Source organism: Chaetodon trifascialis, chromosome 10 (genome assembly GCF_039877785.1).
Source record: "Chaetodon trifascialis isolate fChaTrf1 chromosome 10, fChaTrf1.hap1, whole genome shotgun sequence".
Taxonomy (NCBI): domain Eukaryota; kingdom Metazoa; phylum Chordata; class Actinopteri; order Chaetodontiformes; family Chaetodontidae; genus Chaetodon; species Chaetodon trifascialis.
In genome coordinates, this window is record NC_092065.1 from 27,291,934 (window position 1) to 27,314,121 (window position 22,188).

The following is a 22,188-nucleotide window of genomic DNA, read 5'->3' on the forward strand; positions in this document are numbered from 1 at the left end:
TTGTGACGTAAATAAATGTGAGCGCTTTGTCTTGACTACCTTGTCTTGTCTTGTCAATCAAAAGGCAAACATAACAACCCAACAGAGGATTTATAATATAATAAGAAGCAGGAAGAAGGGGCCTTATTTCGATCAGCTCACCTGAATCTGCTGAGAAGAGAATCCATGGATTCACCTGTGGAAGAGCAAACATGTCTCTGAGGTCCTCTGTGCCAGTAATTCAGATTCAGATTCAGAGAAATGGGATTGATCCCCGCAGGGAAATTGCTTTGCTGCATTAGTAGCTGCTCAACACGCAGCTAGAAACAGGGATGACATGCAAATGTGTGTAAATGTATTGCATATAAACATCAGTCCCAGCTCTATCAGAATAGGAAACTTTGCATTTATCTTAAAGACTCACACCGAGCTGAAATGAAAGGAGCACATAAACAAGGTAAATAACATAAATCACATATTTGGTTTCTTTCAGGCAGGTCAGAGAAAATAATGGTAATGATAATAATAATAATAGGCTGCATGGTGGCGCAGCAGGTAGTGCACGCGCCTCACAGCAAGAAGGTTGCTGGTTCGATTCCCGGGTCGGGCCTTTCTGTGTGAAGTTTGCATGTTCTTCCCGTGCATGCGTGGGTTCTCTCCAGGTACTCCGGCTTCCTCCCACAGACCGAAAACATGCTCATTAGGTTAAATGGTGACTCTAAATTGCCCCTAGGTGTGAGTGTGTGTGAATGGCTGTTTGTGTATGTATGTTGCCCTGAGATTGGGTGTACCCCGCCTCCCGCCTGTTGACAGCTGAGATAGGCTCCAGCCCCCCCGCGACCCCGAAAGGGATAAGCGGCATAGAAAATGGATGGATAATAATAATAGTAATAATACGTGTATTAGTGGGAGTAGTCGAGGTTATAATGATAATAATAATAATAATAATAAGATGAATGTCATGTCATCAAACATTATGCAACACTGTTATATTATGTAAAATATTTATATATAATGTAGCATTCATACTTTTGCAAAATTAATGGGAAATTCCAGAAAAATCTGCTTCTTTAGCAAACATTTGTGTCTCTTCCTGCAGCGTTCATGCTGCAGTGATGATTCATGTCAAACTTTACGTGACTGAATGATTCATTTTTAAAAACGTTTTGTAGAAAGTCATTACATTCACACCTCATCGTCTGCTCACGATGGCCAATTAAACCAGCTCAGTGTTACGATGCGCAGCGTATCGTGAAGTACTGCGTGAAATATTAATGTAAATACGTGCATGATAAGTACTTTAGCTCCGATGCTGAAAGAGTTCATGTGATCATCATGTCAGTCATGACGGGAGAAGACTGGCCCTTCGCTGGTCGCATGCATTTGTTTCTCTGATCTGTGTTGTTGTGTTTGATGCTTCCTCCTCGTATCTTTCCTCTCCTTAACGAGCTTTAACTTTTCCCCCGTGTGTTTTTTCCCTCGGGGAGCAGCGGCCATCTTTAATGAGATGCACATGCTCTTATACACTCGTATACATGAAGTGGAGTCACAGAGACATCTGCTCCATCGCTATGACCTTTGACCTCCTCAGGACTGACTGATAGTCACGTGGATTCTCTGGAGGTTTGATATATATCCCAGAATCCTTCACTTCAGGGGAACATCCACCAGGTTCGCGCATGAAGGTCATTATACAGGACATGTACCATGACCTCTTATACAAGCTGTGACTCCAACGTCACGTTAAAGGGCCACTCTCAAGTCTTTTGTGGCTCTTGAGGAGACCCTGATGATGTCATAGTGATGTCATCAGAGTATCCAATTTTGGGTTTAGATTACAAATGTATGACACAAATCCTGCATTATAAACTGGAGGTTGAAATACATTTGTCTGGCAGGGAGGAGGCGATATCAGGTTGTATTATGGGAAATTTAGAGCTTGACCCACACAAGTCGGGATATCTGAGGCTCTGGCTCAACGTCCTCTGACTCTGGTTATTCCCTGTTAGCTGGTTCCAGCTCAATTAATTTCTCGCATCATCTTCCTCCTCTTCATCAACCCCCTCCTCTCTCTCTCTGTGGGCCAATCAGAGAGCCACAATATGCAAATGTGGTGGTGAGAATGTCCTATTTCTTTATAAATAGCTGATTGTGATGAAGAGGAGGTGTGTACAGTAAACAGAATCAGCGCTTGGATGTTTAGTTTGGCTTCCACTTTCTTTGGAGATATAAAGAAGTCACAATCTAATGAGAATTAAAGTCAGAAATTTGTGAGAATAAAGCTGCAATTTCAAGAAAAAGTGGTATTCTTGTGAGAATAAGGTGGAAAATTTTCAATTAAAAAGGCAAATTGAGAAAAGAGAGAAGCTGTGAAGTGAAGTGATAAAGTTTGTATAAAATGACTTCAACATCAATGTTTTCAGAAGTTTGGGAGAAAAATCATGTTATGAGAACGTATTTGTGATTTTAGAAGAAAGAAGTGAGTCATTGAGGGACGTTTACTAAGACAATAAAAGTGTCTCTCCTCTTCCTCCTCCTCCTCAGTTCGCATCGTCTGGAGTCGACAATGGTGTGAGATGACTCCGTGTTTGGATGATGAAGGCTGCGATCTCCTGGTCAATCAGTCGGGCTGGACCTGCACGCAACCAGGGGGCCGAGTCAAGACCACCACGGTGAGAACAGGACCGATCCGGACCGGGCTGGACCTGAACCGGTCCCGCCTGACCACGTGTGATTGATATCATGCTGAGTTACACTTCAGACGAATCCAAACATTCAAATACTTCACATTATGGAATCAAAAGTTAAAGGTGAAAGTTAAAAGTTCCGTTTCCACGTCGCTGCTGCAGACATGAACGAGTGAACGGCTCTTTTTGTCGCAGCAGTGAGTGAACGGGGCGCAGTTTGTGTCTGTAGTTCTGTAAATCAGCGGATGTGTTGTGTTCGTGCCCTTCATTCCTTCTTTTCCTCCGTTTGTGTGTTTAATCAGAGATCTAATTTTACCTTCAGCCTCTAATAACATAATAACATCCTCTAACGAGATGTTGGCCCCGCGTGTGTGCTTGTGTGCGTGCGTGCGTGTGTTGATTGAATAATTGCTACCCATGAGCGCTCTCTCTTCTCCGTCTGCCTCTCTTCACAGCGGCTGATTAAGGAGTCGTTTCAAGAGGCTCTTCATGCAGTGCGTTTCACCACATCAACCAAAGCTCATTCATAATTTGTTGATTTTTAAAACACGGCTCTTCATCTTCTTCCTGCTCTCCGTCGCTCGTTGTTCAGCTGCAGACTGTTGGTTTGATTAGGCTGATTCACGGCTTTCCTGGTTTCATGCAGCTTCAGATGTGAGAGTTTGGTTTGTTTGTGTTTCTGCGTTAGCCTCTCTTCACCTGCACTCTGATGAAGACTCACCTGTGACCCCTCTCTTTCATTTTCAACCTATATCATAGTTTCTTGGATTTCATCACCTGTGGATGTTTGGACGTCCAATTAAGATTTTACTCAAAGTTTATATTGACTGACCTCAGACCAGAGATCCTGACAAACAAAACAAGAGAAGAAATTAAAAGATGAAGATGAAACCTACAAATTACACACATATATACACACATAAAACGACCCTGCTAAACCTCAGCGTCTTCATCTCTGATCACTTAAATGAAATATGTGAAATCTAAATAAACATCACACATCAATACAACCAAGGCCTTTAGATTCCTATCGCTTATCATCACGTCCCAGGTGTCGTCATTATTTACCTGTCAGACATCCCCAAATAACAACAACAACAACAACAACAATAAATATAGATACAGGTAGATAATAATAAATGAAGTCATTAACTTCTTTCCAAAATCTGTCTTTACCATTTTTAAATATATTGTGTAAGTTTCTCAAATGACATAGATTTGACGACAACTTTGATAATCAATTGTTTAAGTTATTCAGGATGTAAATCCTCCAATCAATGTGAGGAGTTTCTGCTTTTTTCTGTTTTATAGAACCATGACCTGAATCTCTTTTGGGTTATTAGTGGAACAAAACGAGACCTTTGCGGACGTTTAACAGACTCATACATATATAATTAATGGATCGATCTGTGAGGACGCTGATTAAAACAGCAGTTATTTGGTCCAGAACCAAGTTTTCTCCTGCAGAAATCAAGCTGCTGTGATCTCAGACAGATATCAGACAACTCCAGGAAGACGACTGTAGCTGTCTGTCTGCCCGTTTCCTCTGCTGATGGGCAGCTTCCTGCATCAACTCCTTCTTTCCTGCGTTCTGGTTGGTTGCTTCGAGACGAGGTGTCCGCTCTGTGAATAATGAAGTCTGTCAAACCGCCGCTGACTTTCACACGTCGGGACGCTTACAGAGCTCCTTCCTCTCTGCCCTGTCGGGGAGTTTCTCCTCCTTTGGGAACTTGTTGTTTTAAAGATGGACAGCAGAGCGAGGAGCCGCCTGCCGTCCTCAAATTCAGATCGCTGGAGCGTCGCCTCTCGGCCTCCTGGGGACTCCGGCAGACGCTCCTGAAACACTGCAGGACGTCTGGAGCCGGAGCCACGACGGGGATTTTAGATTTTATGCTCTTGTTTTTACTTTGCATGTCTACAAGGCAGCGTATGAAAAGGATTCACCATGTTGGAGGTTTTCAAGATGTTTTACAACATTAAATCAGAGCAGATTGAATGTGGCTTTTCATGCAGCATCCAGATGTTCATTAACACTGATGGGGGGGTTGCAGTTGGTTGTATGATGGACTTTTCTTTAATTTCTGCAAACTGCACATAAAAAGCTTTGGATAATCGATGAGCGTCTGCCACTCAACGACGCTCTTCATCTCTTGTCTTCACATGGTTGAAAGATGGCGGCAGCTGGGTGTTCAACACATACTGTAGATGAGAAAATCTCATTTTTTTAAAAGGAGCGTTACAAAAACGAGCTCGTCTGCTAATGAAGGACAGCAGATCTGATTCTGCTCTGAGGCAAATTAAATTAGCGAGACGCAGCTCCGAGTGGGCGGACCGACACGAAACTCGCTGTGTTTACACAAGCAGACGAATCAGCGTTCATTAAAACTCTGAGAGCGGCATCAGAGGAACAAAGGACGTTCAATTAGCCCTGAGGAGGTTTGCAGGCTTACAGAGATGCACAGAAAGTGTAGAGGATTTAATTGATGATATATAATGAGTCTGGATGAGGCAAACAGACCCACAGTGATCCTTCGCACAGTCTGAAGTCTCTGCAGACTGATGGAGACTCTTTGAAGGACTTCATAGTGTGATGAAAGACGGAGCCCACAGCACAACACTTTTTACCGCTGGGCCTCCTGTACGAACGTCCTAAACCTCTGCTGCAGATTCTGGTCCGTCCCAGGTGAGAGTGAACTGTGGAAATCTTTGTCCTAAATCACAGACGATGCAGCAAAAACAGGCTCCATCAAAATCCTGACGCCGTTTGAAATGTTGATCTGTAAATCAGCAAAGTATCTTACAAAGCAATGCTTGTGCTGCTTGTGTCCACAGTGTTGTTAAACCTTTTTGTGGTTATCTTGAGGCAGGAGCAGCACCTGGTTCAGGTTAAGGAAGGATCCAGCACAATCTCACAGCAGTGAAATTTAATCTATTCCTTTACATGGACTCGTGTCTCATCTAGAAGCATCTTTCTTTCATGCCTGCACCATGCCGTCAAGTTAGCAACAATAACAAAACTACATGATTAGCTTCAGGAAAAGATTTGGTTTGGCTTCATTTGATGCCATCAGATGATTACTGACTTCACACAGGTGTTGAACCCGAACCCTGAAAGATGAAGTGAAGTGAACCAGGACCAGAACGTGACTATCAACGTTTAACTGAATCAAATCTTTTTGTAACATTAGCCAGATGAATGACATCCCTGTCAGCTGTGCTTTATGTTTAACGACAGTTAGAAAATGTTAGCAGCAGCAACATGCTAAACTTAGCATGTTAGCATGCTGATATCAGCATTGTTAGCATTAGACGTGCACAGTGCACCCTCCACTTGGATGCTGTAAAGTCTTAATGTTATTTAATAGTAAGATTATTTTACTTTTTAAGTTCCCATACTGCCATCTAGTGGCCGTTTTTCTGAAATTATTTTCTCTGTCTGCAGGTTTTTGTCCAAATACAGTGTAAAATTTAACCAAATTTCAAGAAAATCTGAATAAAAATAAGTGAATTAAGGCCTGTTTCCATCCGCTGCTGTTCATGAGTAGGCAATTATTAGAAGTTGGTTTGTCGGGATAAACAGCAGGTGGCGCTAATTCACCAGTCAGGAGCCATTAAACCACAGATGTCTCATTAAACGAGCACCAGTCAAACCAAATGTGCACAAGGACATCAACCTACATGAAAATGTGGTGGACAAATCATCAGCCGTAGACGCAGATCTTCCAAATAATAAACAAAGAAAGAAAAGCCGAGTCGGTCTGCAGAGTAACAGAGTTCATACAGGAAGTCGCATCTTTACATGACAAACGCAAGTGTCATTCTTTTCTCTCATTGGCTCAAACAAAAAATGGAAATGTATGGAAATATTTGTCTTTTGACGTCCTGGGTTCATATCAGGGTGCACCATCTCCCATAAGATCAACATGAGGATGAAGGACAACAACAAACAACAGACTCTTTAAAAATAGTTCCACTGACACGCAGGAAGCCGAGCACCTGTTAAACGTCAGCTGTGCTCTGCGCTCAGGTGTTCGGACCTCAGCTTACCTGCCTCACAGGTCTGGTGCTGAGCTGTTACCTGTGTCGCAGCTGTCACAGGAGAGGCAGGTACAAGCGGTCCAAGAGAAGCCCAGGCCCCCTCACCTGAACGCTCACCTGTGTGTTTCACAGGCAGCCTGTAATTTCCCAGGAGGACTTTAAACATCTATAGGCTCAAAGAATATTAAAAATGGGTTCGAAGCTGCCTTTAATATTTTAAGAAGCCGCAGCTTTGCAATATTAATGAGACGACTTCTGGGCTGTTTTTACTTTGGAGGTGGAATAAATAGTAACAGAGCTCATTGTTCCTCATCACCGGCCGCAATTCATCATAAAGCAATTATGTTGGAAACAAGGCCGTCTGCTTTCCAGTTTACTCCCAGCTGCAGTGTTTATCATGGAAGCAGCAGACAGCACACACACACACACACACACACACACACACACACACACCCCTCTGAGAACTGTGGGCTGTATTTGCTGTTGTGTGATTTAAACTAAAAGCTGCTTCCTGTTCTCTCCTCTGATGATATCTGCTGCTTCCTGTGTCTTTCTCCTGATATTAACATGTTTGTTTGCTCTTAATTAACTGTGTTAACGAGCCGCAGACGGTGATGTTCCTTTATTCATGCCGACTCCTGATTGGTTGGTTGCCTCCATCGCAGCCTTCTTCTTCTTCTTCTTCTTCTTCTTCTTCTTCTTCTTCTTCTTCTTCTTCTTCTTCTTCTTCTTTTTCTAACCTGTTTACAGTTTCACTTTGTTCACACGCTTGTGAAATCAGGTCACTCCTCTCATCAGACGGCGTGTGTTCATGTAACCTGGTTCCTGTGGAAACAGCAGCAGGAACTTATTTTGACATCCAGAGGCGAGTTGGTGTCGGTTTCAGTCAGACTTTGAATTTATAGGCACAGTAAAGTCAAAATGGATTTGAGGCATTAATTATGCGTGTTGCTCAGTTTAGTTCAGGAGGCCGAACTCTGAAATGACGTCTCTGTTTCGGCTGGTTGGACTCACCTCGTCGCGTCATTCATCTCGCTGCTGCAGGAGCTCGTTCGGTCATTTTTGGGGTTGATAATCACACTTTTCATTTAAGCTGCTTTAATCTTGCATCTGGATTTTCAGTTCATCTCAGATCAAACTTAACCTGTTACAGTTACCTCGTTGGTTGGCTCCATCTGGCGGTAATAATGTGTTTAAAGATGTTTGTAGGCGGATTTTTATTACCATCAGATGGAGCCAGGCTAGCTGTTTGCCCCCTGTTTCCAGTCTTCTAAGCTAAGCTAAGCTAAGCTAAGCTAAGCTAACCAGTTGTTGACTGCAGCTTGATATTTATAGAGTGGTACTGTATTCTGTTAGTAAGGTTTTACAGGATAGACTTTGGGTTTAACATAACAAAAAACCCAGACATGACATGTTAGCTAAGGAGCTTTAGAAGTGCTGGAAGCGAAATTTGTTATTGTCATGTTAGCCGTTTCCCGCTGTTTCCGGTCTTTGAGCTAAATTGCTAACTGGCTGCTGGTTGTAGCGCACACCTAGAGAACAGACAAGAAAAGTTTTATCATTTTAATTTTAATCAGACTTAAAGATCTTGTTAGCGTGTCCAAATTTCCTCACGTGATGCTGCGATGCTTCTTCAGGTTTTGGTGAGAAGCAGATTAGAAACCCGATCACGTGCATCTGTGGACTGTTTGAACACTGACAGCCTGTCAGGCAAACCGAAGGAAACACAGATCAGAGGTGTTAACGAAGAGTAAACTCAGTCAGACAGCTTTCTATTGTGAGTCTAATCTCCAATTACAGAAGCCAATTTAAGCCTTGATAGTTTGTTTGCGAGCTAATGAAGTGCAGATGAACCCGCAAACAGAGTTTAATAACGTGTGTCGACTTTGTATGAACCGCTTTTTGTGTTGCTGTTAAAACGCTGAGCTCCTGTTTGTCCACGTGTCCACTCGGTTTGGTCGTCCACATGTCCACTCGGTTTGGTCTCCGCTGCCGTTTGCACTGAATTTCAGTTATTTGTCTTAACACCTGGCTGTGAATTAAAAGCTCTCTCCCATCAGGGGACAGGTGTGAGTGATGCGTGACAGGTGCTGCGTTCTGATCCTCTTCCTGTAATTGATCCCACTGGGCTGCCAGACTTTAGCAGGAGCCAATCAGAGCGCATGTTTGAACTGTGTGGCAGCAGCTGCTTTTGCAGAGTCATCGGCAGGAGACAGGAAGTGTTTGATTGTTGTATCATCTGGTGAAAACGAGACTTTCTCTGTCCACAGTTAAGTTAGCAATAATGAATCTGCAACATTCGGTTACCCTTTCAAAATAAAGCTCGACAAACATGGAGATCTTCACTCGAACTTAAAATAAACTTCTGAGAGTTTGAAGCACATGTGGCGCTGCAGCCTCAGGTGTGTGTCTTTAAAAACCTGCACTGTTCATGTCTGAAAGCGTTCAACACTTCATTTCATCTCTTTCACTCCTACACGATCATTACAGTCTGCGAGTGAGGATGTTATTTGCCCTCACAAAGGTGCAATCAGGCGTCGCAGCAGAAAGCAGAACTCATTTTCGCCTCGCTGCATCGGCTCACCTGGAGGTATTTTGTTTCATCGCGACATGACTGTCCTTGAAAGAAGCGTGTGACTTTACCTGTCCGAATGTTTCTGCATGTTTGTGTGCGCGGTTGCGTGTTGAAGCCTCACATCTGGTGGAAACCAGGTACTTTGAATTTATTTTCGGTCACACCGGGAGAAAACGACAGAGGAACAAATCACAGTCTGCTCGATCAGACAGAAATCCAATTCTCCTTGGAGGGAAGGTGAACACAGCGTGATGCAAATTCAGGGACCGAACATCTTGCGAATAGTTTTTTTTTTTCGCTGTTCTCACCTTGTTTTCTGCTCACATGAAAACTCTCAGGGGTCAGTTTGACTGAAAGCTGAAGGAGGTCGCGTCAGTTTTCCTCTAACTTCACTTCAAACCAGCGATGTTCTGAGTCAGCCAGCGGCTGGTTTCGGTCCTGAAAACAGGTTCCCAGCTGGCAAACATCCTCGATCCGATCCGATCTGGTTCAAGGTGAAGTCTCGCTCTGAAGTCTCGCGAGAGTTGAGCTGTTGCAGGAAGACATCGGTGGAAAGGTGAGTGGAGTTCAGAGGGCGTGGCTTAATGTTCTCTCAGTGCCATGGCTGAACAAGCAGTGAGTGACCTCTCGCAAGACTTCGGTTTCAAATATTGTTCCTATTAGCACAAAGACAGGTCGAACAATACCAAAGTTCCCTTTAAGTCTTAGTTCTGACAGAAAAATGTACTGATTTGATTGATTTGATTGGTCTGTGTCGTGTGGGATGAATCCATTTGAAGTTTTTTGGCAACGGGCCATCATCGTTTTTTTACTGATGTTATCAAGGCGTACCAGGGCGTTGCCATCCGAATTAGTTTTATTTCAGTCTATATTCCTTTTTGTTGAATCTGCACCATTAAAAAATTCATACCACATTTAGCCGGTGGCGGTCCCTGTCTGCTCTGTAACCATGGAAACAATCACTGGATGGCTTGTGATGCTGCAGAAAGCATCTAAACATGATGATGGAGCAACGTTTGAAGTTATAAGCACCGTTTATGATGTCCAAGCTAATCTATGATGTTTACTCCTCAGACTGAACACATCAGGACGACGTGACCAGCAGGCCGGAGTGAGCTGTGGACCGAAGGACTGTCTCCTCCGTGAGTGAAGACTGAAACTGGGCCACAGGTTTTCTGATTGTTTTCCGGACGACCTCCGTCTCCTGCAGAGACGCTTCACGTGTGCTCTGACTGCAGGAGCTGAAGCAACACATTTGAAATGTCCCAAACACACCTTCACCTCCGAGTTTAATCAGCTGAGCGGAGCGTTTAGGGACGCTCTGCATGTTGATGCTGTTTCAGAGTGATGTATGGTTCTCGCTGTGATCCGCCTCGTCCTTGTCTGACTCCTCCGGCTCTTTTAGGATTCCAGCTGCAGTCAAACAGGACGGACATGAATAATTCAGGGGTGTGCGTCTCAGAGGTGCCGCCACTGCTTCTTCGTCTTCTTCTTCTTCTTCTTGTGAGTCCTCACCTGAAAGCAATTACAGAGAGCTCTGCCTCCACAGAGGGGACAGAAATGAAGTGTCCCCGCTCGTCCCCAGAGCTTCACGTTTTTAATCAGTCCCAGCGCCTTCAGGAGGACATGTCCACACTCCACATGCAGCAGCGTAGTTCTGCATGAAAAACACCAAACTTCATGACTCATTTATATCATTTTGATATTCGCTGGTGACGCAACAGAGTTAAATATGATCAAGGTGTAACCAGAGAAGACAAACCTTGGACACAATGTCCATACAGGCTAACACCTGCCGAGACAATGATAACAACATCGTTATCATAAACGTATTGATCATGGACGCTGATATCTGTGAAAGGAGAAAGCTGATATTCATGTCGATCCAGAAACAAGCAGAGGAGGTCCAACGTGAAATTCACGTCTGTTCAGGTTTGTGGACGTCTTTCGCCTTTTGTCTTGAGCTTTATCGTCAAACTCGACTTTTCACTTCATCCTGGAAACGCTGGCTGAGGAGCTCTTTCTAAGCTTTCCAGTCAGTTGTACTTTGACGGTGTTCCTCTGAATGTTTCCGTCGATATTTCAGCTCCTCATTTACTCCGCTTGTTACCTCCTCGCTCGGCGCCTCCGACATGCAGAGACGTGTTGTTGTATAAATTCTCATCCTGTCTGCGACTCCGGGTTGGGCTGCAGTTCCAGCTCAGCTGCTTTAATTGGACGAACTGTGTGGTTTTTAATTCTGTGGTCTGTGTGTGAGGCTCGTTTTGTCTAATGAAGCCCAGCAAAGTTGAGACGTGGAAGGGAAACATAAAGCCGAGGAGACTCAGACTGAACCCAAACAATACCTTCATGCTTTCAATATCTATCATTTTAATATATTTAGCCACTTCGAAGTTACACAATGAACAGTTATTTCTAAGGCTGCACTGTTTCAGCATCCGTCGCACTTGATTTAATGAGCACAGCTAGAACTGTACTGTCAGTATTTTATATTATTTATCGTATTCTATTTGATCGTCCCGCTGTCTTTTGCAGCATCGCTGTGTGTCTGATGTTTAAAGTGTGCAGAGAGTTTTTGGCTGATGTGCAATAAAACTGAAGTTGTTGAAGTCTTTGTTGGTTTTCATTGTGGCTCTGAAAGCAGGAAGTTTCATTACAAAATAAGAGGAATTCAGAAGTTTTGCAGTATAGAAAGTCATTTAAACTGGTCTCACCTTCACCAGCTGCGGCATTAAAGCGACGCTTACGCAGGAAGGCGTCAATAACAACATACAACACATTAATCTTTTGGTGCTTCAGGTGTATTCTGATGAAAATACTCTGGCGGTCTCCCTCTGCTCAGACCTGCTGATGCTCTGATTGGTTGTTCTCTCCTAACGCTGCTCGTTTCTGTCCTCCAGGTCTCCTGACAGCAGTGGCAAGGACAGACGCTCCACCGAGAAAGACTGGTCCCCATCGTCCATCGCCCATCATCGCCAAGTGAAGCATCCGCAGCCGCCACAGCTGCCGGTGACCAATCATCAGCCGCCGTCAGAGCCGCGGGCGCGTCGGCGCTCCCCGCGTCTCACCTGGTGACCTGTGGAGCCCGAAGCCTGAAGCTGTTTCCGGGGAGGAAGTGACTCCGTTTATTTTCCAGGACGTTTGAAAAAGCGGATCGTGACGAGCTGCTGGACGGATTTCTTTAGTCTGGCACAAACTCTCGTTTTTACAGACCAAAGATGAACAGAGCCGGCGATGAGACGTTTCAGAGGGGCAGAGACGATCAGAAGCCTCCCCGCACACACACGCACACACACACACACACACACACACACACACACACACACACACACACACCCACCCATGTAAAGAAACGAACACATTGTGATATTAAACAGGAAGTGACTTCACTGAGCAAAGTAAAACTGTAAATGAGTTCATGATAAAAGTGTATGTGTTTGAGCAGAGGTGGAGCTGTTGGTGTTTGTGTTGGGACGGTGCAGCTGCTCATGTGCTGAACATCAGGCGGGTGGAGATCTCATCAAGCATTTTTATGATGACACCGTCAAACTTTGTGCACTCTTAGCAAACGCCTGAAAACGTATGTCAATGATTGGAGGAAGTCGAGCGGGACAGGAGACACGTCCAACATGGAAACCAGGTGAAACTAAAGTCAGTCATTCATTCAACACACTTTGGGCCCATTTAGATGTTATTTCAAACATGAAATCTGATTTATTTTGCTTTTATTTATTTTATTTTATTTGCTTTTGCTTTTTTGCATTTATTTTGATTTTATTTTGAATGTTTTTCCTGCAGCGCCACCGTGAGGTTCACGTCTGATTTTCACTGAAACGACTGTCATGAAATGCGGTCCCGACGTTCACGTCCTCCTCAGGACAAATTGTCCTAACTTTGATGATCTCTTCCTTTTTCATCTAGTGCCACCATCAGGTCCAAATTCAAGTACTTTCTGACCAAATGCCTTCAAAACTAAGACTCGGCTTCACTTTGTGTTTGGTGCTAATTAGCACATGTTAAAATCCAAACACACTAAACCAAGACAGTGAATGATGCACCTGCTTAGCGTCAACATATTAGCATTTAGCTCAAAGTAGCCATGCCTGAGTACGGTTTCACAGAGCAGCAGGTGTGGCTGCAGACTCTTAGTTACATCATGCTGTTGTAACACAGCGCCACCCGGTGGACAGACAACATTTCCACTCAGACCACGTCCAACTTGAACATATTCTCTCAGATGTTTGCTATCCGTGTGCAAAGTTTCCAGTTTTTATCCAAAACTCTCCAGCGTTCAAAATGATTTCCGGTTCTTCTCCAGCAGACCACGTGACGTTCGATCAGATACGACATTTGGCCGACGTGCAGTCGCTGCATGGCAGGTTTTAACGAATCAGCAAGCGAACCATCTCACACCAGAAGCCACGCTGTCGTGTCTGTTTGAGGGGGAAGAAGCATTAAATGTATTTTCAAAAGCCTAAAGCTCCATATTTAACAGTTTTATATGTTGTATCTTTGTAGAAAACTTTATTTAACACTCATTTTGCTCATGAAGTGGATTCACAGGCAGCTGCAGAGGCGTGAAGGCTGCTGCTCATGGTTTCTCAGGAGGGACGGAGGAAGACCTTTTACCACTTTCTGATAAATTACAAAGCCTTTATAAGTTCTAACGAATGCTTTTAGCAATCGTTAAAGAGGAATTTAATAAAGCTTTATAGGTCATTATTAAATTATGAATCATTTATTGATGATTGGCCAGGTAATGAAAATCCCTTTGGCTGCTTGTGTCTGCGTCTACAGATGTTTTCCAGTGTGATGTTGGAGGATGAACAGCAGTCAACAGGATTCTTTTTAAAACAATAATAAATAATTAACATCAACCCAGTCGTTCGTTACAACTTAAAAATGTTTTTTATGAGAAAGTGGCACCGAGTGTTCCTCCGGTTCCTCAGGTTATGTTCACCAAATCCCAGAATGTAGTGTGTTTTTAGGTCATTGCCTTATTCATCTCAGCCTCCATCGACTGCGGGAGGGAAGCTCGCCGTCTGTGTTTTGATGCTCTGCCGTTATGAAGCGTATTTTTCATTAAACAGAAAACACGACTTCGTCTGCCTTTCAGCTCACAGCTTTTCTTCTAGTGAGACATTAAAGAGTTTTGCGTGGAAGCCGAGGAGGTAACAAGCCTGAAGCTGTTTTCTCAGTGTGTGATGTAAAATAAACACAACCTCGCAAGTTTGAAGGCGGCATTAATCGCATTATCTCAGGTTCCCCACGCAAAAACTGCATTTTTGGTTCTATTCATATTTTACATAATTATTTCTGAATAAAAATCCGGTGATGTTAAAGTGCGTCAGATATTTAAACATGAGCTTTGGGTCCTGAAAAACTATGAAAAGCTTGTAAACTATGTGTTTACAAAAAGGTAATTAAGATTTAACCTTGAGATAACGTTAGATAACGGCACACGAGCCGCTTTGATATCCTCAGATAATGACTTTATTAACCACGAGATTTGATATGTAAACACTACAGTGAAGTCCTGACCTTCAGATCACTCAGATAAGCACAGACCGGTGAGGTGGTTTACTGTGGATGCTCAGACAAACAGCCTCACGCAGGTGTCTGTGAGCAGGTGATTTCCAGGACCTCAGACTGACGGCTGTTACAGACTCAGCCGTCTCCCTCAGACTGAAGCCTTCAGACATTTTCCTGCTGAATTCACAGAGTGAACGTGACAGTTTTCAGGCGTCAGATGAACTAAAAATACTGAGCAGAATGTAGGCTGAGCTCTCTGAGGCTTCGCTGCTCTTACATTATCCTCTTTTATTTATTAACTTTAAATTCTGGCCTACTTCTTCCCCTCAGCACTATTAGCCCACTTTTGCACACAGAGCAGGAAACCACCAGAAAGCTGCTCCTGCTCTGCGTTACCTGAACGATACCTTCAACACCTGCAGATCACACATCCAACAGCACCTTCCTCCATCAGCCGGGCTTCAAACCGACAACTGCAGACTTCCAGAGAGTCTGCTGGGAGGATACTCATCGTTTGGAGCAATATGGAGGTGACATGTTCAAAGAAAGGAGTAATAGTCATGATCAGCCTGTAGCATGTAAGTGGACACTGTCCTCTCTGCTGGGACTCTGATCAGTGCTGAAGGTAAGTACTGCAGTACAGTTATGTAGTATTCTTTGCAATTATGAAGTAATACATCGCAACACTAACAGACGTCAAGACCACCTTCCTCACTAATGGAAACCAACACAAAAATGACAATTAGGGCCTTTTTATTGTGCATCAGCCTCATGTTTACTCGCATGTTCAGTGTCGATGGATGCTTCACCCCTAAGACACCGCTGAGACGTGAGCCTGAAGACAGCTGCACACATTAATGACAGCTATGTTTAGGACAAACACGTCTGCTAAAGCTAGCTTTCAGTCAAAAACCAGCTGTAAGGTGAGCGAACGTTGAGACGAGGTTATGAGGAGGCTTTTATTAAAGTCATAATTTAACCCTAATGTGGAGTTTGTGGCTATTTTGGTGAACACTAACGAGCAAGAGGGCTAAACATCCAGACTCAGGAGTGGCTGCAAACGTTAGCCGGTACGAGCCAACTACCCTGCAAAGCTAACTGTGCCTACATTTCTCAAATGCACCTCAGTGTGGAGAACTAGCTGCATTTCATCTTCACACGTTTGAGAAATGGACTGATGCTTTTCTAACCACCTCACCGACACACCGTGAAGCTGCTTCCTCCATTGAAGGATACATTGGACTCTTAATATCAAGTTATCATAAAGAAATATAGCTTAGAAAATAACAGTAATTCAATGTGAAATAAAATTAAATGTAAAAAAATCCAGATATGACTGGGCATGACGGAGTCAACTGAGACCAGAGACTGTATTTTCTAATGAATATAATAAGAAAACATAACATAACCTACCAATTGATTAATCAATGATGAGAATAATCATTAGTTTCCACCCCAGCAGGAAGCGAAACTGAAAACATTTGCACCTTTTTTATGGGTTTCTTCCAACATTCGACGCTGCCGTCCATCATGTGGTGGCAGACGCATTCGTCAGCATCGTGTGTTAATCACAGCATCCTGATTGATGTAATGTAGATATTTAACGGTAACGTCACAAACGACCCCCCCCCCACCCTCCACCCCCACCCCCACCCCCACCCCCGCGTGGCTGCAGGGAGCTGAGCTGATGTCAGCCAGTCGTCAGGCTCCATTTAACATTTAACATCACTAACAACCTGAATACATTAACACCTTTTATTACACCTCTGCTGCTGGGACTCCCTGTGTGTGTGTGTGTGTGTGTGTGTGTGTGTGTGTGTGTGTGTGTGTGTGTGTGTGTGTGTGTGTGTGTGTAACTGAGAAAATGTTCAGCAGATTCACTGATAAGAAAATAACCAAGTGTCACTGATCTGCTCGAGTTTCTTCACCTGTCAGACTCCTTTTTAGCGACGTCGCCTTTTCCCGCATCGTAGCATTAAAGCTACAAGCTAACGGCTATCACACTTGATCTGATGCATTGTATTTTCATGTATTTGTCATTATTTTCACATGTGACACAGTTTAAATACTTGAATCAGTTATAATGCTATAGCTTAGCTTCTACAGGTTTTAGGGATGTGAAGCATTTGATGAACTCAAATGGCATCACAATAAGCAAAAATACCAACAGCATTTCAGTGAAGGACTGTTTCTTCTTGCAGACTTCAGGGGGATAAACTATTTTAGCTTCGTCCATGTTGGACTCTTTTGTCAGTGTAACTGCATCATATGTACAGCAGCTCGTTAAGATAATGATAAAAACTATAAATTCCTCTTGAGGGTTTTTTATCATCATGATCCAGACTTTCATTTCTCATTTATATGTTTATTTATTGTGTATATTTTTGTTTGCCTGTGAATATAATAGCCACTTAAAAAGTTGTTTTTCACAGTCAAATGCCTGAGGTTAATGTTCCGGTAAGCTAAGCTAACATTTCCATTCACCTTTCATTTGTGAGAGAGAGCTGGAGGAAGCAGGTTTACGGACATGGAGGTTCTTCTTTATGATCTGCCTCCATCAGAATAAACGGACTCCAGCTCCACGGCGTCGTCTTCATTACTGAACAATACAAGCGGCATCAGTGCTGTTTGTTCAACGGTACGAGCAGATTCCACAGAAATGAATAAATTTAGCCTTTATTTTGACAGATATAATGGACAAAACTCTTCTTCTTTTTCTTCTTCTTCTGACCACGAACACATGGGAGCTGTTTTCATCTGGAGCCTCACGCTTCAGACGTAAACTCTCTCTGCGTGTCTGTGAACCAGTCTGTGAATGTTAAAACCAGAGTTGGCAAAGCTCAGCCGAGCTCTATTAAGCCCTGCCAGCTCCACTGACATGATGCCATTAAAATGTGACCCGTGTTGAGAGAGGCTTGATTTGCTCTGTGTGTGTGTGTGTGTGTGTGTGTGTGTGTGTGTGTGTGTGTGTGTGTGTGTGTGTGTCCTCACATTTGATATTCCAGCAGTGTTTCTCAGCAGTAAAAACCAGTGTGGGAATCTGGAACAGTGATGTTTAGAAAGGCTTAGAGCCGCTAAGCGCACTCACAGAAAAACAAAATGAAGACTCTTATTCTGAAAATCTGACGGCCTGGTCGAGCGCTGCGTTTCCACACCAAGTCTGAATTTATGTGAAAGAGCAAAATGTTTCAGCCACGCTAGCAGCTTCACAGCAATGTTCTTCCGACACTTTTAAAATATCTCAAAAACTATTGGACGGATTATTATTAAATTTTGTACTTTTGGCATTCATGTTCCCGGTCCCTCTGGCTCCACCATGTGGTTTATGTTGGACTGACTTTTCATCAAATCTTCTTACTGATGACGTTCCCATCAGCCTCAGCTGTGCTCTTCATTTACTGCTGCTGTAATTAGCAAATGTCAGCATGCTAACATGCTAGCATAAGATGGTAAATATCATACCTGCTAAACATCGCCATGTTAGCATTCTGAGCAAGTTCCCAAGCTAGCATTAGCATGTAGCTCAAAGCACGACTGTGAGTCTGTCCTGTCATGGACATCCATGGAAACCAGTCCGGTAGCTGTGTAGAAACTGGATCGAGATGCCGGACCAACTGATGTCGCCATAGAAACTTGGAGAAAGTTCAGGGTCTCGTGGTTTAGCCCCACCCATTGTGGTGTGACATCACTGCGATGCGTTCCTCCCCTCAGCTGCAGCCGCTCATCAGACTCCTAAATGAGACGAATCCTCCCGCTGCCAGCTCCTTTAAAAAGCCCATTTCCATCCTGTCAGCTCTCATTAAGGCTCAGAGAGGAAACACCTGACCGTTAGCCACCCACGCTCACTCGGACCTCATCAGAAAACCCAAGTCTCTCAGCGTTTCTGTGCATGAGCTTGAGCCGATGAAAGAAATAAGCTTCACCTTTTCCTGCCTCACGTCTCCAGACACACTTTACTTAAACGTGACCCCACACTCACATGGTCGCTCACTGGGTTCAGTCACCCTGAATGAAAGACTTTGACTGATGTGAGCTGTTTTATTTCTGCTTCTTCAGACACGTCTCAGCTGTGAGGAAGAACCAAACTGAACGCCATGTTGCTCCTGACGTTTGGGTCGTCATAGCAGCTTGCAGCCATCAGTGTGGGAGCAAATGGACGAGGAGCAAACTGAGTTGTAAAATGCTTCATGAAGGCAGTTCATTTCTGTTGCAGCTTTCAGACGCAACGCTGACTCCTGCATGACATGAACGCACCATCCATGTGGACTTTGAACTGGGACAGCAGTTTGACTGTTTGACTGATGCTGTTTCACCAGAACAGAAAACCTGAATGGAAACTATAAATAAATTAAAAAAAAAAAAACACATAAATGTCTTATTTGCATCAAGATTTCCACATCATGTTTGAGGTTTGAGTCTTAATGACGGCGGTGTGCGGGAAAGTCTTAAATCTGGGTTTAAAAGGAGTTGGAGTTGGAGCAGATTGAAGTTTTTCAGGGAGTTTGTTCCAGATATGTTCAGCATAAAGACTGACTGCTGCTGCTTCTAGTTCAGTTTTGACTGGACAGTATGCAGACCTGAACCCAGACCGCCAGAGGTCTGCCTGGTTCTTAACAAAGCAGCAGATCAGACGTGTGTTGGTTGGAAGGTCGTTGGTTCGATCCCTGGCCTCGACAAGATACTGAACCCCAAATTATTAAAAAAATGAATTTAAAAAAATCACACACAGAAACGCTCCATAAATACATCCATTTACATGTATTTACAAAATCTGGTTGCCAAAACATCCTGGGAACATTACTTTTTGGTCAGGGGATGGTTTTTTTGAACATTTTGAACACCTTGTCTCCGGATGTTCTGACGTAAAACCAACGTTATCATCATGTTCCCAGAACGTTCTGTGAAGGTTACGCTTGAACAAAAAACCTTTGCTCGACATTCTTAAACATAGTTCTTTCTTAAACACACTGAGTTTATAACCCAACCGTTGTATTTTAACACCATTTCTTTGACAAACAGGAAGATCTGAGAACTGGAGTGAGCGACGTTAGCGACTGAGGCTGACTGCAAAATCATTTCAGGTTTTATTTGTTTAACTGAACAAAATATGTGTGCATCCAGTCACTGATTGGTTCAAAGCACAAACACAGTGCTTCTATGGACCATAGTGACCCGATGATACTGTTGTACAAATGTCAGAATGTGAACAAAATGTTCTGGGATCAGTTTTACTGTGACTCTAACAGGAAGTCTTGGCTGGATGATACAGCAGATGCACTCAGAGCTGCATCAGCTGGTCGCATTCAGGACGAGCCCTCATGTTAATAAACCACCATACATGCATCACACGGCCCTCAGGAGGCATGAAAAATGCAGCAGTTTCCCTTAAAACTCTCATACATGTAACATTACTATGATGAGATACACACACACACACACACACACACACACTCTGCAGGCTTCTGCCATTTCCCATCAACCTGAATTATGCGACATACTAAATACGGCATGCAGTGCTTATATACTGTGTGTGTAGGTGTGTGTGCGTGTGTGTCAGAGAGTTTTCGGTTTGAATAATTGAAGCTCATGAGCTTCATGTTTGCAGGATGTGATGCATGTAATTTTTTAGATTTCATACTGTATATGTACACACACACACACACACACACACACACACACACACAAACAAACACACACATGCACACAGAGGGTACTGCTTACTGGACACTCTGAAAGTATAATCTCGTGTAGAACTTTTCCAGCCATCAAACATTCATGACTGTGGTTCTGATGCTCGACCCCGAGCTGATTGGAAGGTGAACATTTCCCTGTTTGTGTTTTTCTACTTGTTACCTTGTCATGTTACTTTGTACTTCTACTGCAGTCCAAACGTGAACATTTACTCACTTTTCACACGGTGCATTCATTACGGGGGCATAGCAACCTGTTACTGTCAGATTTAAATGTTTTTTTTTTTTACATTACACATAATTTTACAGGCATGCTGAGGGGTTTTAATGACTTCACTAATAGTATTACAGCTTCACTGTACAGTTCTCTGCTCTTCTCTGATTGTAACTGGTGAATCCTACTTTTCTCTGTTTATTTAAAATATGGAAATGAAATGAAACTGAAATGCTTGAGCTCATTTGAGCCATGTGTTGTCTGCATGTATCCTCATTAATCAAGCGTGTCCTGGTGTGATCTGATCATCACTCCAAACTCCTCCGACCTCTCATCAGGAGCTGTCATAGTTCATCATCGGAGCAGTTCAGGTTGTTTCATACTGACCCTTATGTGACGAAAGAAAGGACAAACACTTTTTATATCGTCACGTTTTGTAGGTTGTCTGGGCTGCAGTAAATGTTGGACAGTGGACAGTGAGACTGGACGGGGTAAATGTAAATGTCTTCACAGGCTCGTTGACGTCCACTGAAGCCAACAGGAAGGTGACATTCAGGTGTCTCCACTCAATCGTGAATCAATCAGTTTTGGCCTCCGGAGCTCCGTAACAACCAGCCGGTTTATAACAAAGACCTTCGCCTCCTGTAATCCTGTTACTACACCTCCGCTGCACCGTCCCTCCATCACCCGGAGGAGGGTTTACCATCCGACATGCAGGAGGGAAGGTCACGGAGACTCGGTTTGTGTTATCAGACAGGACGAGAGGCGTCAGGGTGTCGCTGCTGACCAGCAGGCGACATGCTGGAGGAGCTTCTGACGACAGCTTCATCTCAAACTATCAACAAGCTGAACTATCTGCTGGATTTCCTGCTCAGCCTCCTGCATCTCAGTCAGAATACTAAGTGTAGTACATGTACACAGTACATGTAGTGAAGGAATAAGAGAGTAAAAAATGTGGCAAAAAGAATGTATCCTGCTGGCATTTTGGAGCAGCAAATCTACAAGTCTGGAGGGAGAAAGGGTTATGAGAGCTACACAGCATTTCATAAATCTGCTGTGATTTGGTGGAAAATAATCATACACTACTTACCTACACTGCAGGGGTCCAGATGATAACAAATGAGGACAGGCCAGCCACATACAGCAGTAAGCAGTAGTGGTAAGTAATCTGAAATATTACATATATATATATGTTATTTATATATATATATGTTGTTTAAAAACAATCCATCATTTACCAAACTACCAAACTCCCAGGGGTTAAAGTAAAATTTTAATTAAGATATCTGTTGCCCTTGCTTGCTTCTTTTGCTTCTCACTTTACTGTTAACTCTTTATTTTTGTCCCTGAATGATTTTTAGTTTTCAGTTTGTATAATGTTGGATAGGATATAAATAATACAGTAGAGAAATAAATAAAAAAGACATGCTTTAAGTTGCAATACTGTAATAAATAGAGTTGAAAGGCTGCATT

The 22,188-nt window shown here is 43.3% G+C and overlaps 2 protein-coding genes across 2 annotated transcripts in view; both read left to right on the plus strand.

Annotated features, from left to right (window-relative positions):
* The window catches only part of LOC139337761 (chemokine-like protein TAFA-5), a 34,214-nt gene extending 19,704 nt beyond the window's left edge, over positions 1-14,510 (plus strand). The window contains exons 3-4 of the mRNA XM_070972504.1: positions 2,524-2,651; positions 12,180-14,510. Of these exons, the coding sequence (XP_070828605.1) occupies positions 2,524-2,651; positions 12,180-12,188 (137 nt within the window). The 3' untranslated portion in view covers positions 12,189-14,510. The remainder of the gene's footprint in view (positions 1-2,523; positions 2,652-12,179) is intronic.
* LOC139337758 (peroxisomal succinyl-coenzyme A thioesterase-like) overlaps positions 1-22,188 on the plus strand; it is a 172,352-nt gene that overhangs the window by 15,482 nt on the left and 134,682 nt on the right. The gene's annotated exons all lie outside the window — the stretch shown is intronic.